Source organism: Pristis pectinata, chromosome 25, assembly GCF_009764475.1.
Source record: "Pristis pectinata isolate sPriPec2 chromosome 25, sPriPec2.1.pri, whole genome shotgun sequence".
NCBI classification, from domain to species: domain Eukaryota; kingdom Metazoa; phylum Chordata; class Chondrichthyes; order Rhinopristiformes; family Pristidae; genus Pristis; species Pristis pectinata.
In genome coordinates, this window is record NC_067429.1 from 17,152,735 (window position 1) to 17,177,913 (window position 25,179).

The following is a 25,179-nucleotide window of genomic DNA, read 5'->3' on the forward strand; positions in this document are numbered from 1 at the left end:
TTTTGTAGGCATTCTACAAATTTCTTCTCTTGGAATCCAGGACCAACCTGATTTTCCCAATCTACCTGCATATTGAAATCCCCCATGACCACCAACCATAACATTGCCCTTTTTACATGCCTTTTCTATCTCCTGGCTATCCCACATCCTGGCTACTATTTGGAGGCCCGATTATAACTCCCATCAGGGTCTTTTTTACCCTTGCAGTTTCTTAACTCTACCCACATGCATTCTACATCTTCTGATCCGATGTCATTTCTTGCTAAGGATTTGATTTCATTTTTCACCAACAGAGCCACCCCGCCCTCTGCCCACCTGTTTGTCTTTTCAATAGGATGTGTATCCTTGGATGTACAGCTCCCATCTGTGACCTTCTTTCAACCATAACTCTGTGATGCCCATGTCATACCTGCCAATTTCTAACTGCACTATAAGCTCATCTACCTTATTTCGATAATCAGTCCTATCTTCAATGAAGAGGACACAAATAACTTCCCAGAAATGCCAGGGAACCAAGAGTTTAATGAAAAGAAGGAATTAAAGGATAGTAGTATTAATAACAATGTGCCAGAGAAATAAATAGGACTGAACACCCATAAATCCCCAGTTCCTTTTAATTTGCATCCCAGAATACCAAAGGAAGTAGCCATGGAAATAGCAAGTGTTGTGAAGGTTGCTATCTTCCAAAATTCTTTAGATTATTGAATGGCTCCTGCAAATTAGAATGTGGCAGATGTAAGACCACTCAATAACAAAAAAAGAGGGAGAGAGAAAGTGGGGAACGACAGATCATTTTCTTTATCTGTAGCATGGAAAATACTCGTGTCTGTTATAAATGATGTGTTAAAAGGACACTTAGAAAATATCAGCAGGATTAGTAAAAGCCAACGTGAACTCATGAAAGGGAACTCATGTTTGACAAACCCTTTTTTTGACCTTCCCAGTTTTTAGAGGATGTAACAGGTAGAATAGATAAGGAAGAATAAGTGGACAGGGTGTGTTTGGATTTTCAGAAGCCTTTGATAAAGTTCCACTTAGTATGCAAAATTAAATTTCAAGGGATTTGGGGAGCTGGTGAGCTGGTGCACTCTTTCTATCATTTGCTGTGTACTCCCAATGAATGGACTCTCAGTTTTCAATGCCTTCCTGAATGCTTTTTTTTTCCATTTTGAGCAGACACAGGCTACAAGCCAGCGGTGATGTTAGAAATTTTCAAGGTGACTTTGAAACCATTCTTGAAATCATTCTTGATTTGTTTCCTCTGTCCACCTGGTAATCTCACTTCATGACAGAAGTCAGAATAGAATGTCTACTTTGAGAGACCACTAACTGGTATGTGAGCAGCTTGTGCTACCCATTGGATCTAACAGATGGAAATGCAGTTTCAGTGCCAGGATCTTGGCCTGGGAGAGTACATCAATAATGCTTTGCTTATTCCACTGATGGATTTGGAGGATTTTCTGGAGATAGCCTTGGTGGTATCTCTCCAGTGATTTTAAGTGCCTATGTCTCAATCGTGAACAAGGAGCACAGATCACTGCTAGCTGGTGGATTATGAGCTTTGTGCTAGTGCATACACTCCTCTTCGCCTGGACAGAGGCTGTGCTGGTGCATTGAAGATGGTGAGAATTTGATCAACAACATCTGCCGTCATTGAGAAGACACCCAACTCCCATATTTTCCAGAATCTCATCATGGACCTTTACTGTTGGGAGATGTTGTACAGTGAGGGCCAGTTGGTGGATGCAAGTTGGTCTCCTGTATGTTTAACGTATGAGTCAACAATAATTTGGGGCTTGATGTCTGAATCTGCAAACACACAAGCAAAGTGTGTGCTGCAGATCACCTCGGTCCTAGAGTAGAGGCCACTAGGCTGAATAGTTTCCTATTTATTCCATAGATTAGCTCCAATGCCACAGGAATGTTGTTGAAAGTGAAGCACAGTGATGCAGCGAGAATGACTGAGGGAAGTGTAGGGGCGATCACAGAGGAATACAGCACAGAAACAGGCCATTCGGCCCAACTCATCCATGCTGATCAAGGTGCCCACCTAAGCTTGTCCCATTTGCCCGCGTTTGGCCCGTATCCTTCTAAACCTTTCCTATCCATATACTTATTCAAATGTCTGTTAAATGCCGTTATTGTACCTGTAAACGACACATCCTTGATTAATGCAACCTCATTAATGCAACACTGACGGCTGAGGAATGAGCTCCATGCTCACAACAGTGGCCAGTTGGGCGGAACATCTGTCCGGCTGCTGCGGCTCCGGGGAGGAATCAAATGGCGGCACGGTGCAGCGTCGGGCCCGGTTGGAGAGGCCGCTGCCTGCTCCTCAACAACGTTCGGGCTGAGGGAGTGTGAGGGGAGCGGGGGGATGAGCGAGCCCGACGTTAGGCCGTTCGGGCGCGGCCGGTTACCACTGTTCGCTCTGTGATGTTCGAGTTCCCAACAGTGAGTCCCGGGCGGGCCTGAGGGTGGGAGCGCGGGTCCGTGCCTCGTAATGAAGCAGGCATGGGAGGTTGTACCTCACTTGTGATTGCCCCCATTCCCCCGGCATGTGATCGCCCCTCTCTTCCCCCCCCATTCCCCCCGGCATGTGATCGCTCCCTCTCCCCCCCTCCCATTCCCCCTGCATGTGATCGCCCCTCTCCCCCCCATTCCCCCCGGCATGTGATCGCCCCCTCCCTCCCATTCCCCCCGGCCTGTGATTGCCCCCTCCCCCTCCCATTCCCCCCCATCCCATTCCCCCCCGGCATGTGATCGCCCCTCCCTCCCCCTCCCATTCCCCCCCCATTCCCCCCGGCATGTGATCGCCCCTCTCCCCCCCCTCCCATTCACCCCTGCATGTGATCGCCCCTCTCTTCCCCCCCCCCCATTCCCCCCAGCATGTGATCGCCCCCTCCCTCCCATCCCCCCGGCCTGTGATTGCCCCCTTCCTCCCTCCCATCCCCCTGGCCTGTGATTGCCCCCTCCCTCTCTCTCTCCCATCCCCCCGGCCTGTGATTGCCCCCTCCCTCCCATCCCCCCGGCCTGTGATTGCCCCTCCCTCCCTCCCATCCCCCCGGCCTGTGATTGCCCCCTCCCTCCCTCCCATCCCCCTGGCCTGTGATTGCCCCCTCCCTCCCTCCCATCCCCCTGGCCTGTGATTGCCCCTCCCTCCCATCCCCCTGGCCTGTGATTGCCCCCTCCCTCCCTCCCTCCCATCCCCCTGGCCTGTGATTGCCCCCTCCCTCCCTCCCATCCCCCTGGCCTGTGATTGCCCCCTCCCTCCCTCCCATCCCCCCGGCCTGTGATTGCCCCCTCCCTCCCTCCCATCCCCCCGGCCTGTGATTGCCCCCTCCCTCCCTCCCTCCCATCCCCCCCGGCCTGTGATTGCCCCCTCCCTCCCTCCCTCCCTCCCTCCCTCCCATCCCCCTGGCCTGTGATTGCCCCCTCCCTCCCTCCCTCCCATCCCCCTGGCCTGTGATTGCCCCCTCCCTCCCTCCCAGCCCCCCGGCCTGTGATTGCCCCCTCCCTCCCTCCCTCCCATCCCCCCGGCCTGTGATTGCCCCCTCCCTCCCTCCCTCCCATCCCCCCGGCCTGTGATTGCCCCCTCCCTCCCTCCCTCCCATCCCCCCCGGCCTGTGATTGCCCCCTCCCTCCCTCCCATCCCCCCGGCCTGTGATTGCCCCCTTCCTCCCTCCCTCCCTCCCATCCCCCCGGCCTGTGATTGCCCCCTCCCTCCCATCCCCCCGGCCTGTGATTGCCCCCTCCCTCCCATCCCCCCCGGCCTGTGATTGCCCCCCCTCCCTCCCTCCCATCCCCCCGGCCTGTGATTGCCCCCTCCCTCCCCACTCCTCCCATCCCCCCGGCCTGTGATTGCCCCCTCCCTCCCACTCTCCCATCCCCCCGGCCTGTGATTGCCCCCTCCCTCCCACTCTCCCATCCCCCCGGCCTGTGATTGCCCCCTCCCTCCCTCCCTCCCATCCCCCCTGGCCTGTGATTGCCCCCTCCCTCCCTCTCTCCCATCCCCCCGGCCTGTGATTGCCCCCTCCCTCCCATCCCCCCGGCCTGTGATTGCCCCTTCCCTCCCTCCCTCCCTCCCTCCCATCCCCCCGGCCTGTGATTGCCCCCTAGTTTTCTCCCACAGCTGCCACTCCTGCAGCCACCTGCTGTTCAGTCCTTGCACACATTCTGCCCTCAGTTTTAGTTTTTTGCCTCTTCCAAAACTGCCCTATCTTCACCCCAGATCGATGGAGATGTTTGTCTGAACTGCAGACGTTTTGACCACTTGCTGTCTCACAAAGCTTCTTCTTTGCCTTACTGCTCACCCTGGAGACTGCAATCTCCCAATGTTCCTCCCACTGAATGGCTTCCCTTCCTGTCAGTCCATTTGGTGCTGAATTTCATTGGCCTAGTGGACAAAGGGAAGGATATGGACCTACCACCTCGATTTAATGCTCAAAACAAACTATTGGTGCTTTTATTTTTGATGGAGCTGATTGCTTCAGAGCAGATATATGATCTCCACTTTCAGCAGATAACATCCACTTTTCAGGGAATTTGAGACATTTTGAATTTCGGCAAGATATGAAAATGTCCCGCTGTCTATTTTCTGATCTCTTTTTGGTGTGTTGAGTTAACTCTTTTTGGGCTGTGTGGTATTACCTCTTTGTCATATTTCTTGTCCAAATATAGTTAATTGAAGACGTAATATGGCTTTATCATTTCTTTTCATTCTTTTATTAAAGGTATTAGATAAGATGGAGATACTTGCTGATTTTGTGAACAGTGAGGATGTAGTGGAAAAATCCCTTTTATCCAAAAGATCAAATATTAGTTCGATTTGTGGGTTAAAATCTAATATTGGTCCTTTAGGTCACGTGATTATGAGCCACTTGTATCCCATATGTTGTTTAAATTAGATATGAATGCCCAGTATTTCTCCTTCATATACTATTATTAATCAATTTAATTTCAGTTAGGACTGGATCTATTAAGACATTCTTGTGTTTTTATGATACTGTTGCTCATCAATCTTCAAGACAATTCCAGTTTGACATACATGAATATATTTTGGTAAGTTACTGTCAAATTGAGGGGCCTGAAGACGTGTAATGTCACATCACTTAATCAGTCACAGCTACCTTCTGGGATGTACTTTGAGTGTATCATCAGAAATACATTTATTATATATTACACAGGTCTTCAGAAGATCTTCTCACAAATTCCATTCAGTTCACAACTTTTTTTCCTTGGATAAAAGCCACCAATTAAGTCGAAGTTCAGAAACTTGTCATGCACAAGTTTGTATTTAATTTGTTACCGATGGCAATGCACAAATACTCTGATTTACTTGACTTCGGATTATGTACAATATACACAAGTAACAAAATGAGCCGAAGTCTCCATGCAGATGTTGGTGAGGTGTGAAGGAAAAAAAGTCTTGAAAATTATATCATCAGTGTGTGGAGGATTGGTCATGTGATTGCCACACATGCCAATCAGTTCGGCACTGCATTGGCTTCACCAATGAAACTGGTGAACCTTGTAAAGAATATAGTGAGGTCAACTTGGCTTTGTTGAACAGTGTAACCACAAGGGAAGAAGCCAGTGAACAGTAGTTTGGATCGTGTGGCCCACTTTTGGATAGAATGATATGCCTACAATGACTTTAAGTGAGCATGTCTCTTTTGTGTATTGATAAAGTATAACAGGCCACAAGCAAAGTTAATAATTTACAAACTTAAGGGCATAGAACTGTAGTTCTCAGGGAATTCTTTGAAACAGAGTATAATAGTTGTATCTCATCTTTCAAAATAAAACTTGGTAGTAGTTTTGAGGTGTTTCAACCACACCTCATACTCATCATTCCCTGATGTATAGCAAGATTTATAACAGATATTTTGTGTGTAAAAGATTTTGTGAAGAACTTTCTGTTATCCTTTGTAGTAAACATTTCATTTGGGGAAACTGTTTAAATTTTCAGAAAACAGAAATCTATTGAGGCCATATTGATTTCATATGGACAGAAAACTAAAGAAACAAAGTGCTCAAAGTAATTGGATATACTAAGATAACATAAAACCCTAAGAACCAGAAGTAGACCAATTGGCTACTCAAACCTGCTCCTCCATTCAATAAGATGATGACATCCAATTTTGGCCTCAACGCCACTCTCCTGCTCTCTCTTTAAACACCTTGACTCCCTTGTGGTTCAAATGTTTGTCTATCTCTGCCTTTACTATATTCAATAACTCAAACTCTTCATCTCTCCAGAATTCTCTATCCCAGAGGGTTGCAGCCCTTTCTCAAATTAAATCTCCATCTTAAATGGTTAACTCCCTATTCTGAAACAATGCCCCCTAGTTCTAGATAATCCCACTAGGAGAAACATTCTCTCAGCATCCATTCTTTCAATTCCCCACAGAATGTTGTTTTTCAATCTCTTTCTCTTCTGAATCAGAGATTGCTTCTCTACTAAGCTTCAAATATTGTACTCGGCCATCTCTTTATATGTCAACCCCCTTCCCCTGAGAATCAACTGAGTGAACTTTCTCAGCATTGTTTTCCCAATACATGTATAATTTCTAATATGGAAACCAGAATTAATATAGATCATAAAATGCAGTAGTCCTAACACTGAACCTGTTGGTGTGAGCACAATTATATATCCTATGCCACCTTTATAACAAAATATTCATTGGCACTTTGTTTTCTGTTTCATTGGCCACTTCTATATTCAAACTACCACTGCTTCATTGATCCTGTGGGCTTTACTTTTGCTGAACAAGCCTCTTATTTTTATACTTATTTTTAAATCCATACGTGCACTTCAGTTGCCCTATTCTCATCATTGTTGCTTCATTATTTGGTTATGTTTGAAAATTAATCTTGATAATTTGCCTCTAATAAGTATGTCTGTCATTTAGTTGCATGTGTTTTTCCAAGAGGAAGTTAATCTGCAATTATTGTCTTTGGTAGCTTCTTACTTTAGATGTTGGCTGACAGATATTAGCCATCGAGTTATCCCTCTCTTGAACCTGTAACATTTGCAACTCCACAGTTCCTGGCAACACAAGCATAAAAAGGATTAAAAGATTGTGGTCAAAGTCTCCTTGTGCACCAGTTGACTTCAGTACCTTGAGTAATACCACATTTTCAAGTACCTGTCAATTTAATTTTATCCAGTTTTTTCTTCCACGTCAAAATTAAAGCTAACTACAGAATTTAGAAAATTTGAAATAAAAATATCAAATGCTCAAAAATATTTAATATGTCAGGCAGCATTATTGGAGAAAGAAATGAAGTTAACATTTCAGGTTAATGATCTTCCAAGAGAAACTGGGAAGTGTTAGAGACAAACAAGCTTGTTTATCTATAGTTTTCCGAGTCTGGGTCAAAATCATTGACTTGAAATATTACCTCTATCTCTCTCCACAAATGCTTCTTGACCTCCTGAATATTTCCAGTATTTTCATTTTATTTCTCTTTTATCCTGTCCTTTCCTGTGAAATTTAGCACAACTCCCATTAATCATTTAGTACCTTAGCCTTGGCCTCTAATTATAAAGGAAGATCCTCTTGATCAATCATCTGCCTTCCCTTTAATCAGCATTTATTTTGCTATATACTGTATGTGCATATAAAATATATCTTATTTCTCTTTGCATTTTATGCTATGATTTTCCATTAATTTTCTTAGTTCTCTGAGCTTTACTAATTCTGCTTGACTCTTTACAAATTCTGGTTGATGATTGTAGTATGAATCTGCCATTTATCATAAACTTCTGTGCTTCATTTTAGTTATCTCTTGTCAGTTGGTGCGCTGTGGCTTTCTGTATTCAAGTTACCTCTTGAAATCATAATGCAAGATATATGATGCAAAAGTTTATGATAATTCTTCTTTGAAGCCCTCTCATTGCTCAGTTACTGTTCTTCCTAAGAACCACTGTTTCTAGCCAATTAGGCTGATTACAGAATCCCTGATGTAAATCTTTGTCTCAAGAGAAGCACGTAAAATACATTTAGTCCATATTTAGTTTAAATAGCCTCAGACAAAGCAGAAGAGAGAGATGGTTGTTCCCTTTTTATAGTTTATGAACTCTTATGTTTACAGGCCCCACCTTAAATGAACACATTAAAGGAAAGAAACATCAAAAGCTTTTGAGTGTGAGGAATACCAGGAAGTTGCAACAAGAAAAGAGTGTGTTTGTGAGTGGTTTCCAAAAGGGCACATCCAATTTGGAGATCACAGATTACTTTCAGAGTTTTGGCACGGTTGCAAGCGTGATAATGGACAAAGACAAAGTAAGTTGAAACCGAGATTACTTCAGTTTGATCCTAATTTGTCCTAACAATGGAGCAGATTCAAAATTTGGAAGAAAAATTGGTGCAATATAAATTGAAAAATCCTAATACAAGTTTTCTGCTAATAGAGTAAATTTAATTATTGGGAGTGTCGATAGTGAATACATATATAAATTACACTGAAGCACACGCACGGCAAATAAATGAAAAGATTTGGATGTTTTGACTATTATTTTTGCCTGTAGCCATCACACATTTAAAGAGTGAGAAAAAAATGACAAAGGTTCCTGAAAATCTGCCTTAAAAACAGGAAATGGTAAAAATATTCATCAGTTCTAGCAGTTTCTGTGGAGAGCTCAGTTTAAAATTCTGGCACTAGAACTGATTTCAAATCCTTTTTTTTTCAGTGGATGTTTGGTGCTCACAAGCCTATCCTCCTTCAGGAACAGCTTCTTCCCCTCCACCATCAGATTTCTGAATGGCCCATGAACACCACCTCGTTATTCCTTTTATTTTGCACTATTTACATTTGTAATTTGTAGTAATTTTATGTCTTTGCACTGTACTGCTGCTGTAAAAAACAACACATTTCACGACATATAACTCAGTGATAATATATCTGATTCTGAAAAAGAAATAGAAAAATTGGAGAAGGGAATAATCTCGGGTAAACCACAAGAAGTGAGGGTAGTGTTCGGCAGCAGAATTGATGAAACTTTTTAGATTGGGACAAGATCAACATGTGGCATTGAAATAGTCATCGGTGTTAACAGTGAAAGGAGTGAAGAAAGGACTGAGAACAAGAATGTTCCAACCATCTCATGTCACTTTCCAGAGCAATGTTGTTTATTTGGAGGAAATCAGTAGAGTGACTAAGGAACATGCTCAATCTGAGAATAAATTCAGCCAGATGGAGAAAGACCATGATGGTGGTGGAGAAGGATTGATTTGATCTTCATTCAAAGAAAATCTGTATTATCTCAGTGGTGAACAGGGCTATAGAGGGTTGGACATCGAGGGTGAACATTATAAGCCGGAACCACAAACCTAAAAAAAGTTAAAAGTGGTGGAGAAGTTAGAAGTGTGGTAAATGTTGGTGGGAGGATACTGGGTTATGGGAGAAAAAAAACAGTCAAGAACTTTAGGGAGGAGATAAGTGATCTTGCACACCACTATCTTCCACACCACTGCTTCAGGTATAACTTCTTTATCCTCAACCAGAAATTTCCTTCTGCTATGGATGAGCCCACATTCATGTGTGTACCATTTCCTTGACTGCTGCTCTCACCTTTAAAACTTCCTTCCAGAGGAAGCTGGGATTCTCTTTGGCATCACGTATGACCCTGCAAGCCTTTCTTTATTTTGTTGCAGTAGGTGGTGGTCTTCTATGTAAGAAATTTGTGATAGATTAAAAATTAAACCAACTCACTGATTTGAAGGTAATTTATTAATGGTCTCCATGTAAGCTTATTTTAAACGATTGTGGTTTATTTACCTTGCAATGTGTTTTCATCAACAGGGATTATATGCAATTGTTGAGATGGAAAGTAATAAAGAAGTGGAGAATGTGCTGTCTATCCCACAGCACTCCATGAATGGTCAGAAACTCCGAGTGAAACACAGAGAGTATAAGGAATTCAAATATATTCCAAAGAAAAAGCAGGATCCTGGGAAAAAGCAGTTCATAGATTTTGAAGAATTGTCTTTGGCTCTCTGTCAAGCAGTTGATGTAAGTATTGTCCCTAGTAGATGCAGTAAATCTTTGGGATATAATGATGCAGCTTGAATTACAGTTTGAGTGCAGCTTGAATGCATTACCCTACACCCCAACGTGTATTTTCCCATTGTTCTTTACCTGACCAGACTGTCGAAGGGAAGGAAGTTTGAAAGGCATGATTTGAAGACTCACTTCATCTGAAAGAAGTGGCGGCTCAGAAACAGTGGTCTAAATAGTTTCTTGGTTGGAAGGAAGAAAATGCATTTTAAAAGGGTGTTTCAAATATACATTTGCAGTTAATAGAAAATTTAATATGGTAATATCGCAAGAATTTCCTCAGGCACTCTCCTTGTCTGCTGCTTAACAGGATTTATGATAAATGCTGATCATGTTAGTGAGCCCAGCAGAGCTGTTGGGTTGTAGTGTACAGCATAGCCAAATTATGAATGAGTATCAGATTTTGATCATAAATGCTGGCAATTCCAAACGAAACTGCAGACATTTAACGAAACGTGGTAGTCCAGAACTTAGATGATGGATGGGGCCATACTTGTCACTATGTTCATTTTGTTGCTGGATTCCCCATGCAGTCCTCTGGTGGATCTAAAGTTCACTGATACTTATGGTGGGAAAATCTCATCAACATTCGCCAGTGAGATTTGGTCAATTGTTTATTTCCAATTTAATTTGTGCTCAGTATTGTTTTGTCCACTAATAGACTGAAACTGCCGGGTATTACATAATATTTTTCTTTGCAAAGCAAGTAGCAAACAAAATCAAAAAAAAAAGAAATGGCTAATTCCTGAGCTTAATTCCCACTTCTTGGCCTTGGTGTAGAACTCTTAATTCCATTGTTTTAAATGGGATCTATGGCTGTGGAAAAGAAAGGTAAATTCTTTTTATTTAATTGTCTGTTTGTTTTAGGTTTTTAATGACTTAATGTGATTTCAAGTTTCTTAAAAATTTTTAAAAATTTTAAAAATTCTTTATTACATTTTAAGGGGAAAGAGTTCTAAGCAGATCTGTTAGCAGATAATTTTGTAACTGACCTGTTCCCAAGTGTAGGTGTAAGCACAGACTTCCCCTCAGCAGTCATAGAGCAATACAGCACCAATACAGGCCCTTTGGCCCAACAAGTCCATTGCCGCCGACAATACCCACCCAGCTAGTCCCAATTTCCTGCATAAGCCCTGCCCCTCCATGTACCTATCCAAGTGCTTCTTGAATAATACTGTTGTACCTGCCTCAACCACTTCTTCTATCAGCTCGTTCCATTTACTCAACCACCCTCTGCATGAAAAAGTTGCCCCTCAGGTCGTTTTTAAATCTTTCCCCTCTCACCTTAAATCTATGCCCCCTAGTTTTAGACTCCCCTACCCTGGGGAAAAGACTGTTACTATCCACGTTATCTATGCCTCTCATAATTTTAAACATTTCTATAAGGTCACTCCTCATTTTCCTACATTCCAAGGAAATAAAGACCTAGCCTGGCCAACCTCTCCCCATAACTCAGGCCCTCTAGTCCTGGCAACATACTCGTAAATCTTTTCTGCACTCTTTCTAGTTTAACCACATCTTTCCTATAACAGGGTAACTAAAACTGTACACAGTACTCCAAGTGCAGCCTCACCAATGACTTGTACAACTTCAACATAATGTCCCAACTCCTATATTCAGTGCCTTGACTGATGAAGGCCAGTGTGCTAAAAGCCTTTTTCACCAACCTGTCTACCTGCAATGCTGCTTTTGACGAACTGTGCACTTATACTCCTTAGTCTCTCTGTTCCATTACACTCCCTAGTGCTCTACCATTCATTGTACAAGTCCTGCACTGGCTTGAATTACCAAAATGCATCACCTTGTACTTATCTGTATTGAAATCCATTTGCCACTCCTTGGCCCACTTCCTTAACTGATCAAGGTCCCCCTGTAATCTACAATAACTTTTTTCACTATCAACAACATCTCCTAATTTTGTGTCATCCACAAACTTGCTGATCAAGCCTTGTATATTTGCATCCAAATCATTTATATAAATAACGAATAACAAGGGTCCACACATGGACCTCTGCAGCACACCACTAGCCAGTGGCCTCCATTCTGAAAAACAACCTTCAACCACCACCCTCTGCTTCCTACCTCCAAGCCAATTTTGAATCCACCTAACTAGCTCTCCCTGGATTCCATGGGACCTAACTTTCCGGACCAGCCTAGCATGTGGGACCTTGTTGAAGGCCTTGCTAAAGTCTAAATCGACAACATCCACTGCCCTACCCTCATCTACCTTTTTGGTTACCTCTTCAAAAAACTCTTAAAAAGCTTCGTCAAACTAGACTTCGCACACACAAAACCATGTTGTCTCCTCCTAATCAGACTCTGTCTATCCAAATGCTGGTAGATCAAATCCACCAGCTTTGGGATGCCTGAACTGCAGTAGCAAATTTCTCATGGAGCCCACCGGCCCATCATCATCTTCTGTCGACTTCCCACTTCTCAGGCTGGGAAATGTCTGTTGAACCTGCACCAGGTTAAACCTGGTTTAAGTTCAGTGATTCTGTTAAAATAGATGGGAGGAAGTGGCTACTGGGGATAAATATAAGTTGAGCTTTTTATTTGTTTTAATTAGGTTAGTTTAAATATTTTTAGGTGTGTTCATAATCAAATTTATGTTCACAATCATTCAGTAATAGTAATAACTTTGACAGCTGGTATGCCTGGTGGCAGGGCCTCACTGGCTATCAAAGGTGTTCTGTCACACTGAGAGAAGCATGGTGCTGACTTTGCTGAGCTGCAGGGAGCTGAACTTCCAGCAGAAGACTGTCCAAGCTGGTGGATGGGCTTTGCCAACTGGCAAAGACTTTTGGAAGTGTGGCTTTATTGTGGTATTCAAGAGTATGTCCCCTCTTGAGCTTCATCACTGAAGTTAGGAAACATTGGACCATCAAGATAGGACCTCTGCATTTGGATTTGGTAAGTTTGGGCATGGTTGCTTGCCAGGGCCAGTGAGATCTAATCCATTACTTTCTCCAGAAAAACATGGGCATAACCTCGGAAGAAGTGGTTAACTACTTTTTTGTTTGCTACTAATTTTGCAAAGAAAAGTGTTATTTAGTACTTGGCAGTTTCAACCTATTGATGGGCAAAACAATGGATAGATACATTGCAAAATTAGATGGAGATTAAGCTCTTTGATTTTTTTTGTTCATTGGCAAATGTCAATGGTTCTGAATGGAATCATCAGCATTTAGCCTTTTGAGTGGCAGCAAGTAGAGGATTTCTTTGCATGCAGTGTCAAATGTGCAAGTTATCATCTTGTCGGTGGCATTGAATCTGGCAATAAGTGCTTTTTGGCTTGACTCTGCACAGCAGAGGCAGGGCTCCATTGAATGTCAAAGTTATTGTGTGCACTGTCACCACACAGGCCATGCCACCAAAGTTCAGGATGGTTTGGGCCACACGGGTGTATCCAGACCGAATATGTATGGAGATGGGGAGACTGCCGTGGATGAGCCCATTTCAGTGAGATTTGATCCATTTTATGCCAAAGTAACCATGTATCTTACCACATGAAAAAATGATGTGTGCTCATATGAATGAGCCTATTTGGAAAAACTCATTATAAAAATAATGGCATAAGCTGTTCCATCCTAGAAATGTTGTTGAAATTTGAAGGATGACATTTGAAATATTTCACCAAATTATAATTTAAAGTTGATGCAATTTAGATAAAACCAGAACAACTTTTCCATATTTTTTTGATTTTGCTTTCAAATGTAATAATTAAAATTTTGTCCTTTGTATGGCTTTTGCTTAGTCAGTAACAGGAGCAAGGAGCAAAGGCAGTCTTTTCAAATTTTTCCAATCAGAAAATACACTGTACAATTTTTTAAAGTTCAGAATTTACTGGGGTATAAATGAAATACTCTGAACGTGAATGAAGGGATGTATTCCTTCTGTGCTGATCTTGAATTCGCTTAATTTCAAGAGGGGGTTCTTTTGCAGCACATCTCAATCTCATTTTTCTGAATGGATAATTGTTCCTATGGATCATGTAGTCATAGTACACAGGGATCTATTTCTGTTTTAAATCCAATCCGTACAATATTTAAACAAAATCATTTGTTTAGTGCTCAAATCCATTATGCTGGTAGAATATGATGAATTCTATGTTGTGCTGTTGCCCAGAGAGCATTATTGTTTCCTCCTTGTCCTGTGAATTTGGTGATGGTCCCTAGAAACATGGTTCTGTCATAATTTTTGCATTGTGTTGTTTTTATGTAATTTTTCATTTAAATAAATGCTATACTTTCTAGAAGTTACACAAATAATTTATTCTTATGGGAGTTATTTAATAGGGCTGAATTTGATACCAACAGGTAACTTAGCTGATTCCTGTCAGATGGAAGTTATTTATTGGCGTTGGTGGTACATTGGAGAAGAACTGAGCAAATTGGAAAGGAATTCCGAATATGGTTTTGTACCATGGTTGAAAATTATGAATAATTTATTATCATATGAGCAACTGCACCTTAGCAACTAATCTGTAGACTGAGGGGAAAATTGCTGAAGAATGGTTATTAGTTATGTGCAGGAAATTTGCTATGTCTTCTATACCAGCATACTTGTATCATTAAATGAGCCTATATTAAGATATATGGCCATCCTATAATTATAATTTATTTTTAGTTAAAATAAAGTTCTGAGGACATAATGGAAATGAATTTCCCTCTTACAAATTCCATGAATTCTGTTACAGTTATGTCATACTGTCTTTGGATCAGTTCATAGTATGGGATGAGATCCAGTAGAATTTCTGTACAGTCATGTAATTCCATTTATTCTTCACCCACTAAAGAGAAACCTATTCAGTATCAGATAACGTTAAGTTATTTGATTTTCTGTATAAAACTAAAGCTATTGATTACTTCTTTTGTTCAGAATAATTACAGCACTACCTTGTGTGACAGGTTGATGAACAATTGAAGAAGTTGATGGAGTTGTTTGAGCTTACAGACAATGAAAGAATGCTTAGGAAGCTGACTGTGTCGCTGATACAGGAGGTCTTTTTAGAATTCTTCCCAGGTAGGTGTTCTCTTTACCTTTATTATCAATTGATCTTTAATAATTGTTTTGTACTATAAATGTGACACAGGCTGACATTATTGGCCTGCTCTCTGTTCAAAATGTATGTGTTAAAACCAACAAACCAGCAAATCCCTACATTGAGGAAGGTAAAGGGTGAAAACTATTGGGAAAGGATTTGGGGAAGGAAAGGGAAAGGATGTGGGAGGAAGTACTAAAAGGAAAATTGTGAAAATGGGGAGGTTGAGGGAGGAAGGGAGGAGGAAGGTGGGTAGAGTATAGTTCCTACGATCCAGCTTGCACTAGACACCCTGCATACAAATGGAAAATTTGGCTAGTATCGCACAATATCGGTATAGAGGTCCATTTTCCAATATAATTTTCCTGACCTGGTATCTGACCGACAATGATCGAGATATGGGCTGGTTCCGGGTTGATCAAATCCTGGATGTTATTTGTGCCACAGTCATCCAAAAGCCACAAAAGCCCAAGATCTTGCAGTTACTGGTGAGTATTGCCAGTCTGTTACTGATTTACAAATTAATGGAATCTTACCTTGGAGTGATTCCCTTAGGCAGAATTCCAGCTAGAAAGGTTAACAAGCCCCATCCACGCCTAAACCTTAGCCACACACACAAGCCACACACACAAGCCACACACACACACACACACACACACACACACACACACACACACACACACACACACACACACACACACACACACACACACACACACACACAAACCACACCCTTGATTTGGCTCTTATGTTTGAATACAGCTTTGGTGACTCTACCTGGTATCGGCACAAAGCACACAGTGCACTGGGCCCCAACGTCCAAAGTTCTTTTTACTCTGCCAACAATGTGCCTTGGCATCAATCTTAGATGAACATTTGCTGTGTGTAATTTTTATGCACTGGAAGCCCCAAGTCATACCTGGTTAAAGCTAGTTTTTACACTGTGTCTGATGGGCATGCTTATATTCAGTGAACCCTTGTAGTGAAGGGAGACTTTCATGCCTGCTTTCTGGGATAGATTGGAATCCAGGTTTCAGGGTTGAAAAGGATATTTAACCTCTGGCATTATACAATTTTTTGCCTGGCATTATTTCAGTCATATGTTGGTAGAATTTATTTCACTCGCACTGTAGTTTATTTTTAGGTTTTTCTGAAGCACTTTCTTTTTAATAGACTAATAGAACATGGGAACATAATGGCAAGTGACCTATTGTGTTTTTGTACTCAGGTTGTAAAATCTTGCCCTTTGGGTCATCAGTGAATGCTTTTGATATCCACGGCTGTGACATGGATCTTTTTCTGGATCTTGAAAATACAAAGACTTACCAGGCGAATGCCTATGCTCCAGCTGAAACTGAAGTATATTTTACATTTCTTCTATGAGGAATCTGGAAGTACTTGGCCAGTGTTTAAAAACATTAGTGGATTAAAATTTCTCTAGTTGTTGTGTACATGACATATTGAATCCTTTTAAACAACCTGTTATTCCCGAAAAGGTATTAATGATTTCAATTTGAACTGATGTTTAAGAAACACTACAGAAACTTGTGCTCTTAAGAGAAAAGGTTAGAGCATTTTTTTGAACATTTTGAGCATTAATGCAGTTCATATGAAGTATGGTTGATTACTAGTTTTTCAGCTGAAGGGGGAAAAATTTTGATAGCAAGGCCTTCTGTTCCAAAATGCTTGACTCCAACAAACAAAAATGATAGTATCCATGTGGCAGAAAAGATACTGTTGCAGTACCTCCCACCTTGTAAAGTTTTCTTGAATTAAAACTGGATGAGTGAAGCTGCTTTGAAATTAAAATATTATTTTTCACTCTTGGAAAGCTTTGTTTCATTGAGAGACAAATGTTAATATATTTCTTGGTTAGTTACTTCACAATAAGTCTTTTGTAACCCTTTAATTCAACTCTTGAGAACAAAATCTAGGAGTAACCTTAGTTTTGATGTATAGTGCTGAGACAATAGATTCTACATCCAGTTTGCTGTGGAGTCCTCAGTTGGGCTTTCCCCAGTGGTTTTAATGTTTCATAGCTTGTTAAATTTTAATAAATTCCAGCCATGAAGGTTTTTAAAAATGAGGGAAATTTGGTGAAAGCCTGAGAGTTGAGAGTTAATAACAGCAACAGAATCAATCCAAAGAACATGTTTTTATATTGTTGCAGGGGGTTAAGGATATTAAACAGAATGCTCAGTCTGAAAGCCAATCTGAGGATTCGATCTTGTCGGACATTGACCTGAAAACTTCAACAACACCTGAAATACTTGAACTTGTAGCCACTGTGTTACAGAAGTGTGTTCCAGGTGTTCACAAAGTTCAAGCTGTTACCTCTGCCAGGCTACCTGTGGTGAAATTTATTCATAAGGAATCCGGCTTGCAAGGAGACATCTCCATCAATAATAGGTACTCTATACACCAAGCTAATTGTTACTGTTTACAAATTGGAGAACAATTTTTTTTCCACTATGAACAATTTCTATTCCTCCACTTTAGTCTTTTAAGTGTGAGGTATAGGTATAAGATTTCAATTGGCCTTCCTGGTGGCTTAATCCTGTACCTACATTTCTTTAATTTCTTCCCCATTTCCCTGGTACCTTCTGAGAGCTTGTTCATGAGCACCACCTTCTGTTTCTTTGAGCACATTGTCACCACTAACTTCACCATTTCTTCCTTTCTCCTTTCTAATTAACATTGCAAATCCTCAAAAACCATTTTGATTTCCTTGCAAACTACCATTCCATCTCCAATCTCTTCAAAGCCATTGAATATGCTGTAAACTTTCATTATGTCCAATTAAGTTGGGACTTGCCAATGGAAAGAAATGCCTTCACTTTCTATTCCTATTACCATTTTCTCTGGACTCCCTTAAAAACCCTTCCCACTTTTCCACATCTATACTCTGCTTGTTGGCAATATTTGCACATATATGGGGTTGACCTTGTGATGTATATTGCAATATTCAATTGCACCTCTATGTGGATTCCTTTGTCTGTTTGTTTATTTCACCTTAAATGAGCTACGGCTTCTTTCATTTAAATGAAGGAAAGATGAATATCTTCTTCACCTTTGAGCTTGGCTATTATCTCTGTACACTTGTTGCCATTTTCTTCCCCCTTCCTGATTGCTGCCTTGTGTTTCTGTGCATTCTAAATCCCAAGCTGCCCAAGATCTCTTATCCTATCCAGCTGATTGACTTCCTTCCCATAAAATGGCAGGCCTCAAACTTCGGATATTTACTTCTGAAATCTTAATCAATAGCTTTGCGTTTCCAGCAATCTTCTGGCCCATTTCTCATCTTTATTGTTGTTTATTCAAACTTTTGCTGAATATATCTACTCACTAAGTCCCCCACACCCTTTGCTTACACGTTGGCCAGTACTCCCAACAACAGATTTAAAATTCCATGGTGGTCTTTCTCTTCCTTATCTCTGTACCTGTCGTAGTCTATGTTCCTCTGGGCTCCATTGCACCACCCTGTCATTCATTCACCCCATTAGCCCTCTCAACTTCAGCTGCCTATACTTGTGCTGTGTAATTTACTCTCTAAATCTCACCAAGTCTCTCCACTTTCTTCTCAATTTTTAATATCTTCATTAGGTTCCATTTCTTTGATAAAGGTGTTGGTCAGAATATAATGCCTTATTTTGGCATGCAGTCCTCTGAAGTGACTTGGATGTTCTTCTTCATAAAACATATCCTTGAGTAGTTTATTTTTTATGGAATTTCTTTACTTTTCCCATGCATATGTCAAACAAGCTGTAACTTCATATAATCTAAATTTTTGTTCACTGTGTAAATCTCTATTCAGTGATCTTCATTGAAATGTAGCAATTTTACTTGTAACTATGAATTTTCAATGCAAAACAAAATAAAGCTAAAGTGCACCTAAATAAAACATTTTACTAGCTGGCTTGAAATTACTATAAAACTAATAGAAAATGTTGTATTTTATAGGTTGGCTGTACGTAACACAATGTTTCTTCAGTTATGTGCTTCAATGGATCCAAGAGTGAGGCCTCTGGTTTATGCTATTCGCCACTGGGCAAAACAAAAGCACTTGGCTGGTAAGATTATCTCCCTTTAGCTACATTTCTGGTATATGTAGTTTTGAGATCATTGAGCATTCATTTAAGTAGGGTTAATTAATGGAGGGTGAAGATAAAAAAGTAAATGAGAATTTTATTTGATTGAAAGAGCCTCTAAAATTATTATTCACATCACTGCTTGTTTACATCATATCCAACAATATTGAAATGTTACTGGGTGATCTTTTTTCATCTCCATGTGGAAACAACCAAGCTTATTTGAATTTTAGTCTGAAACTTGTTTATTTCAAAGCTTTTTAATTTATTAAATTGTATCTAATTTGACCCATCAGGTCAGCAAAGACATTTCAATGGAGAAAAATGATTGCAAGGCAGAGAAATAAATTTAAGGTTGAATGAAATTTTTTAATTAATCATGTTAACTTAAATGCATTTAATTGATTTTTATCCCTTTCTGATGGTGTTTTAGTTTTCTTTAATTTTTTTAATAGTGTGATAATTTTTTAATAAATATTTGAATATTTGTTAGCATTAGGGATTTGATGGCCAGTAAGCACGAAGGTCTGGCCTAGCTGTTAGCCAAAGCATTTCTGTGGGCAGGTTTTTCCATTTACAGCTAGAAGGCCACATGTTGGAGCCAACTTTGTTCAGAAGGTCCTGGCCAGCTGATTCATGTCAGGTAAGTGCTGGCCGAGTGGATAGGGGTATAGCTAGCTTAGGTGGCCTGCTGCTATCAGTAAATTCTGAGCCAATTGTTTATTAGTAAAGTTTATGAGAATAAGGGCACATTAGTAGCATGGATTTAAAAAAAAGAGCAAGGGCTCAGCGTAGTAATGAGCAGTTGTTTTTCAAACTGGAGGGAAGTATAGAGTAGTGTTCTCCAGACCACATATTAGGCCCATTGCCCTTTCTAACACTGCTAATGATCTGGGTTAGGGTTTACAGACCATTATTTTAAAAGTAACACTGTTATGAAATTAAGAACATAAGCATCTACATAAAGGTGAAAAAACAGACTTCAGGATAGCATAGAGCGGTAAAATAAGCAGAATTGTGGGAGGTGAAATTTAGTATGAAGTTATTTATTTGGAAACGTGAATGAGGTGAGTCAATATAAACAAAGAAAAATTTTAATGACCTGGTATCTGGTTTGGAGTCTGACTCACTGGGGTCATGGATCCCATCCTCCCACTGAACACAGCAGGGCCTAGTTTCCTGTGCTCCCTTTAAACTTAACAGGTTATTATACTATGCTCGTTTTTAATTCACTTTTTAAAAAATGTATAACAATTTTTAAAAAATGTGAATTAAAAATGTGTTGGGATATTAATGGGGGTGATATCCATCAGCCCAGAAAATCTGCCAATCCATAACCACCAAAGTATTGAGGTCAGCACAGATCAGTCTTGAGCACATTGAATGGCAGGGCATGCTTCAGGGCCATGCCTTATTCTTGCTCCTATTGTGTTCTTGCGAGGGTGCCAGATTATCAGAGTTTTGCAGTGTTTTAATGGGATGGAGGAACAGATTTGTATGCAAATGCTGGCTGTCTGTCAGCTTGATTCAGACTTTGGAAAGGCTAAGGAAATTATATATCACAGAGAAGGTTAGGAGGAAATTTGAGAGAGACTTTCAAAATTATAAGGATAATCTGTTTTAAGTGGCAGAGGCTGTGAATCTAATTAAGTTCCGAGTTCAGGCTGGAAGATCACTTCTGGGCATGTTAGAATCCCTGCACCAACTTCTCAAGCAGCGTTGACCATTATACGTTCCCTTTGTTGATTTAACCATGGGATCCAACACTATCAGCAGGTTTGTTTGCAGTCCAAGAAAAGGAAGCTCATCAATCCTGTTAAGTCTTATGTGCTCTTTCCATGACAAATGGCATGAAGGTGTAAAGTGATGTGTAGCTTTGACATTCTTTGATATTATCTTCTTGGTACTTTGGAGCTGAGCAGATAAAGGCAAAGAAGGTGGAATGTAGCATACAAGATCAGTCATGGCTCAAGGCTTTTATGCACCAATTCTGCCTTTGTAACCTCCATGAACATGATCATCTTTCAGGAGCTTGTCAGTTATTTGCTCTCACCATCAGCATGAAGAAAACAGTTGTGCTAGGACAGGGAGTTGCACAAGATCCATTACTTGCTGATCACAAGGACTGCAAAGAAGACTGTTCATCACAATCACTTCACTGGCAGTTAGGAATGGGCACTAAATTTTGACAATGCTTGCAGTGCCACATCCCATGAATTAACTTTTTAAGAATAGGCCACGGCCATACTCAGCCACTCAACTCAACCTTGATGCCGAAAGACAAAATACCATGGATTCCTGAATTAAAAGTAGAAAATGCTGGAAAGGCATACTAATTTTGTGGAAGAAAATGATTCAGATTGTTGACCTTTCAAGAGCTTTGACAAAATGTAATCAATCTGAAACTTTAGCTCTGTTTCTCTTTCAAGATACTCTTAACCTTCAAGGTCCTTCTAGTATTTTTTTGTTTTAATTTGCCCTATCGACACTTGCCATCCATGGTAGCATGTGAAAAATAACCATTGAACCACTGAAAAGATCTCTTCAAACGAAGAGTTGTCATTATTCTTTTTTTTGTTTTAAATTAAATCTTCTTACTCCAGTTGTCTTCCAATCCATATGGTAAAATGTACTTTAATGATAACCTTCTGATAAAATGTGCAAAACTATAACCTCAATCTTAATTCTTGGCCAGTGCAGGTAAACAGCAGGATGCCAAAAGTGACCATGTTTGATATTGGGTTAGGGCAGGATCAGGTTTCGCTGGTACTACCTCTGTAAATGAGTTCATCATCGTTTACATTTCACAGATGATCACAGGTAATGTAGCATAGGGCTAATACAACCATTTAATCAAACATTGCCCCTTCCTTCAAATAAGAAACATTAAGGTGACTATCCTCCTGAGTCCTTTAAGTATTTTCCATTAACTTTTCAATACATTTTCAAAAATGTTAAATTTATGAACTATAAATTTGTTCCGACATCATCATGTTTTGCAGATACAACTTACGTTGTAGGGACTTAAATCAGGCACACTATTGCAGAGAGGAATTACTTCAAAGCTGCATTACCAAATTGCTAACATCAGGGTTACTTAGGTCAGTCAAGGACTGATATATTAATGTAAAATTGACTTTAATGTGTAACTAACTATAATATATGAGGGAGCATTGCTATATTTGTGGTATTATAACATTCTCAGTGAAATTAATTCCAAATGAATGGCGGAAAAATTTAGATTCCGTTGATATTGTTAAATCTAATTTTTTTTGTATAAAATTCTAGCTGCTTTTAGCTGTTTCAATGTGCTCGGACAAAAATGTTTCCACCCATTTTGCTACATAATTTATTTTTCACTTTTGCTTCAGGAAATCCTTTTGGAGGGGGGTCGTTGATGAATAATTATGCAGTTACTCTCTTAGTTGTGTTCTTCCTTCAGAACAGAACATCTCCAATTCTTCCCACTGTGAACCATTTGAAAGAGCATGCAGGTATGGATATATAAAATATAGAGTCAAAACCTCTCCACTGCTGTGAACAGATTTTTCCATGTGTTACTGGACTGGTAGAGTGGTGTTCACAGTAACTGATAGCAGACTGAGGGTGGTATGTGTTCACACAGAGGAGTGGTACATATATGGAATGAGCTGTCAGAGGAAGTGGTTGAGGCAGTTACAATACAACATTTAAAAGACATTTGGACAGGTACATAGACAGGAAAGATTTAGAGGGATATGGGTCAAACGGGGGCAAATTGGACTAGTTTGGATGGGCATCTTGGTTGGTATGAATGAGTTGGGCTGAATCGCCTGTTTCCATGCTGTATGACTCTATGATTGGCTTCCATAGATTGCCCTTTCAGCCTTAGGAGCTGCTTTGCCTTTGCATTGTTAAGAAGGGAGATCTTGGGTGGGTAAATGATGATCCTTGCAGAGGAGTTTGCAGACCTCCAAAAACTCCCCCTAACTCTATAAAGTATGTGGAACCTTTTGATGAAACTGGAAATAGTATAGCAGCTTTTAACTTGCACAAAAAAGTTTTACTGTGTAGATCTATTATGAAGGGGTGCTGGTAAAATGGGGGTAGTTGAAGTAAATCAAACTAGAACATCATTATTCTGAGAGTGTGCATTGGGAGAGTTAATAGTTGGTTGATTACTCTCTGAAAGTATCCATAGCTTCAGTAGATAATTGATCATGAAGGTATGTTTTACCTAGCAAATTGCCATTCCATGTAGGTAATGAGTTTAAATTATTATAATTAATCACATTGATATTTAAGTTATGTACAACCTATTAGTGAAACAGAACTTAACAGAAAACTTCTTATTAAGGTGAGGAAGACCACTGTATAATTGATGGCTGGGATTGCACTTTTCCAAGAGATTGCTCTAAAATGGAAGCCAGTAAAAACACTGAAAGTTTATGTAAGTATTTAGTTCTGACTTTTAGTTTTTAAACTAGTTTTTATTTTTCTGTTAGTTTAATTTAGGGTATTAATTACAAAATTTTATGTAATGAAATGTTGTCAAATGTTAATTGAAACTTTAAAATTATAGGCAAAAGATGCTGGAAATTAGAAATATTATAGAAAACATTGTAGGGAGGGAAACAGCTAATCTTTCAGGCCTGAAAACTCGGGCCTTTGAACTAATTTCCAATTTCACTCAACAATTCTAGCAGGATTGGAATAGAAACTGGAAGAACGGTTATATGAAAATACTCCAGTCAGGCAGCCATTGTCAAGACAGGAACAGAGTTATTGTTTCATGTTGATGACCTTTCATTAGAAATTTCCAGCATTTATTTTATATGTCCAGTATCTGCATTATTCTACTTAATGATCATAGGAATTTGGATCATATCCAAGGCAGCTTCAGTTTGTGCCTAACTGCTTCACATATTTCAAGATTTTGATGCTGACTGTGGGTGATTAAAATAGACACTTTTCATCTCTCCTCCATTCACCAACCTCTGTCACTGCCACACCAGCATTTGGAATCTTTTTGTTAACAAGGAGAAACTTTTAAAGAGACAGTGAAGTTAAATTTTGCATAGTATTAATAATTATCCTTGGGAATCTGACATGTTTTTGTTTGTAACAGGTGTACTACTTGCGGAGTTCTATAAGTTTTATGCAGAGTTTGACTATGCTGGAACTGTGATTTCATTGAAGGATGGTAAAGTTCACCTTGTAACTGACTTTATTGGTCCTGATTCAGATAAAAAATTTAGGCTTGGTCCAATTAATATTCAGGATCCATTTGAACTGAGTCATAATGTTTCAGGAAACGTCAATGAAAGGACAGCACAAAGGTTTAAGCGGCAGTTGGATGAAGCCTGCAAGTATTGTCGTAGCCTGCAGTACCAGAGGAAATCTAACAAAGGGAAGGTCTGGGGTATAGTCAGGTTGTTTCAACCTTTAAGTAGTGCCGACTGTTCCCCTGCACCTTCTCCAGGTGTAGATCTTAGTCCAGGCAAAGAAATGAGCTATGGCGAGAATATGTTGAGTATCCCCCTTCAAGCTGTCGTGCCTTTCCTGAGCAAACAAGGGAAAGACTGCATGGATCTCCAGATTTTAGAGAAGTTTGGTTTGACAAAGTGTGTCATGCTCTTCTATACGTGATGGAGTCCATCCTTAAATGCAGCTGTTCGTATACTGACAAAAATAATGTACAGATCAATAGTGCAAAGACCCCTAGCTTGGATGGAGCTAAGAATAAAGAAGAAGAGATCAATTTTGGATTGAAGAGACCGTATCCTGGTGAAGAGATAGCAGACACATCAAATGCCAAAAGAGCAAAGACTGAAGCTCCGTTGTACCGAGGAGAAGCGACTTGGCAGTGTGCTGTTTGGAACAGAATATGGATTGGACGGCGAAAAATAAGACGTCAGCTCCGTTATAGAACAAATGAATCTGATTCAGACGATCGCACAATTATCAGTTCCTTAGAAACTGAAGCAAAAGTTACTGAAGCTA

General features: G+C 40.3%; 1 protein-coding gene across 1 annotated transcript; it reads left to right on the plus strand.

Annotated features, from left to right (window-relative positions):
• Positions 1 to 2,283: 2,283 nt before the first annotated feature.
• tut1 (terminal uridylyl transferase 1, U6 snRNA-specific) lies at positions 2,284 to 24,963 on the plus strand. Its single transcript, XM_052038396.1, has 11 exons — positions 2,284 to 2,311; positions 2,398 to 2,454; positions 8,101 to 8,291; positions 9,811 to 10,020; positions 14,976 to 15,090; positions 16,338 to 16,468; positions 17,280 to 17,518; positions 19,070 to 19,179; positions 22,569 to 22,691; positions 23,534 to 23,626; positions 24,305 to 24,963. Exons 1-11 carry the CDS (start codon positions 2,284 to 2,286, stop codon positions 24,823 to 24,825), a joined length of 1,818 nt encoding a protein of 605 aa, XP_051894356.1. The 3' UTR covers positions 24,826 to 24,963.
• Positions 24,964 to 25,179: the final 216 nt, after the last annotated feature.

What these genes read in the sequence shown, in the direction of transcription:
- tut1 (XM_052038396.1), top strand. Translation starts at nt 2,284, where the DNA reads ATGGCGGCACGGTGCAGCGTCGGGCCCG. An exon ending in ACGGTGCAGCGTCGGGCCCG is followed by an intron (nt 2,312 to 2,397) that starts GTTGGAGAGGCC and finishes GCCCGACGTTAG; the next exon opens with GCCGTTCGGGCGCGGCCGGT. An exon ending in CTTTTTAGAATTCTTCCCAG is followed by an intron (nt 15,091 to 16,337) that starts GTAGGTGTTCTC and finishes TTTTGTACTCAG; the next exon opens with GTTGTAAAATCTTGCCCTTT.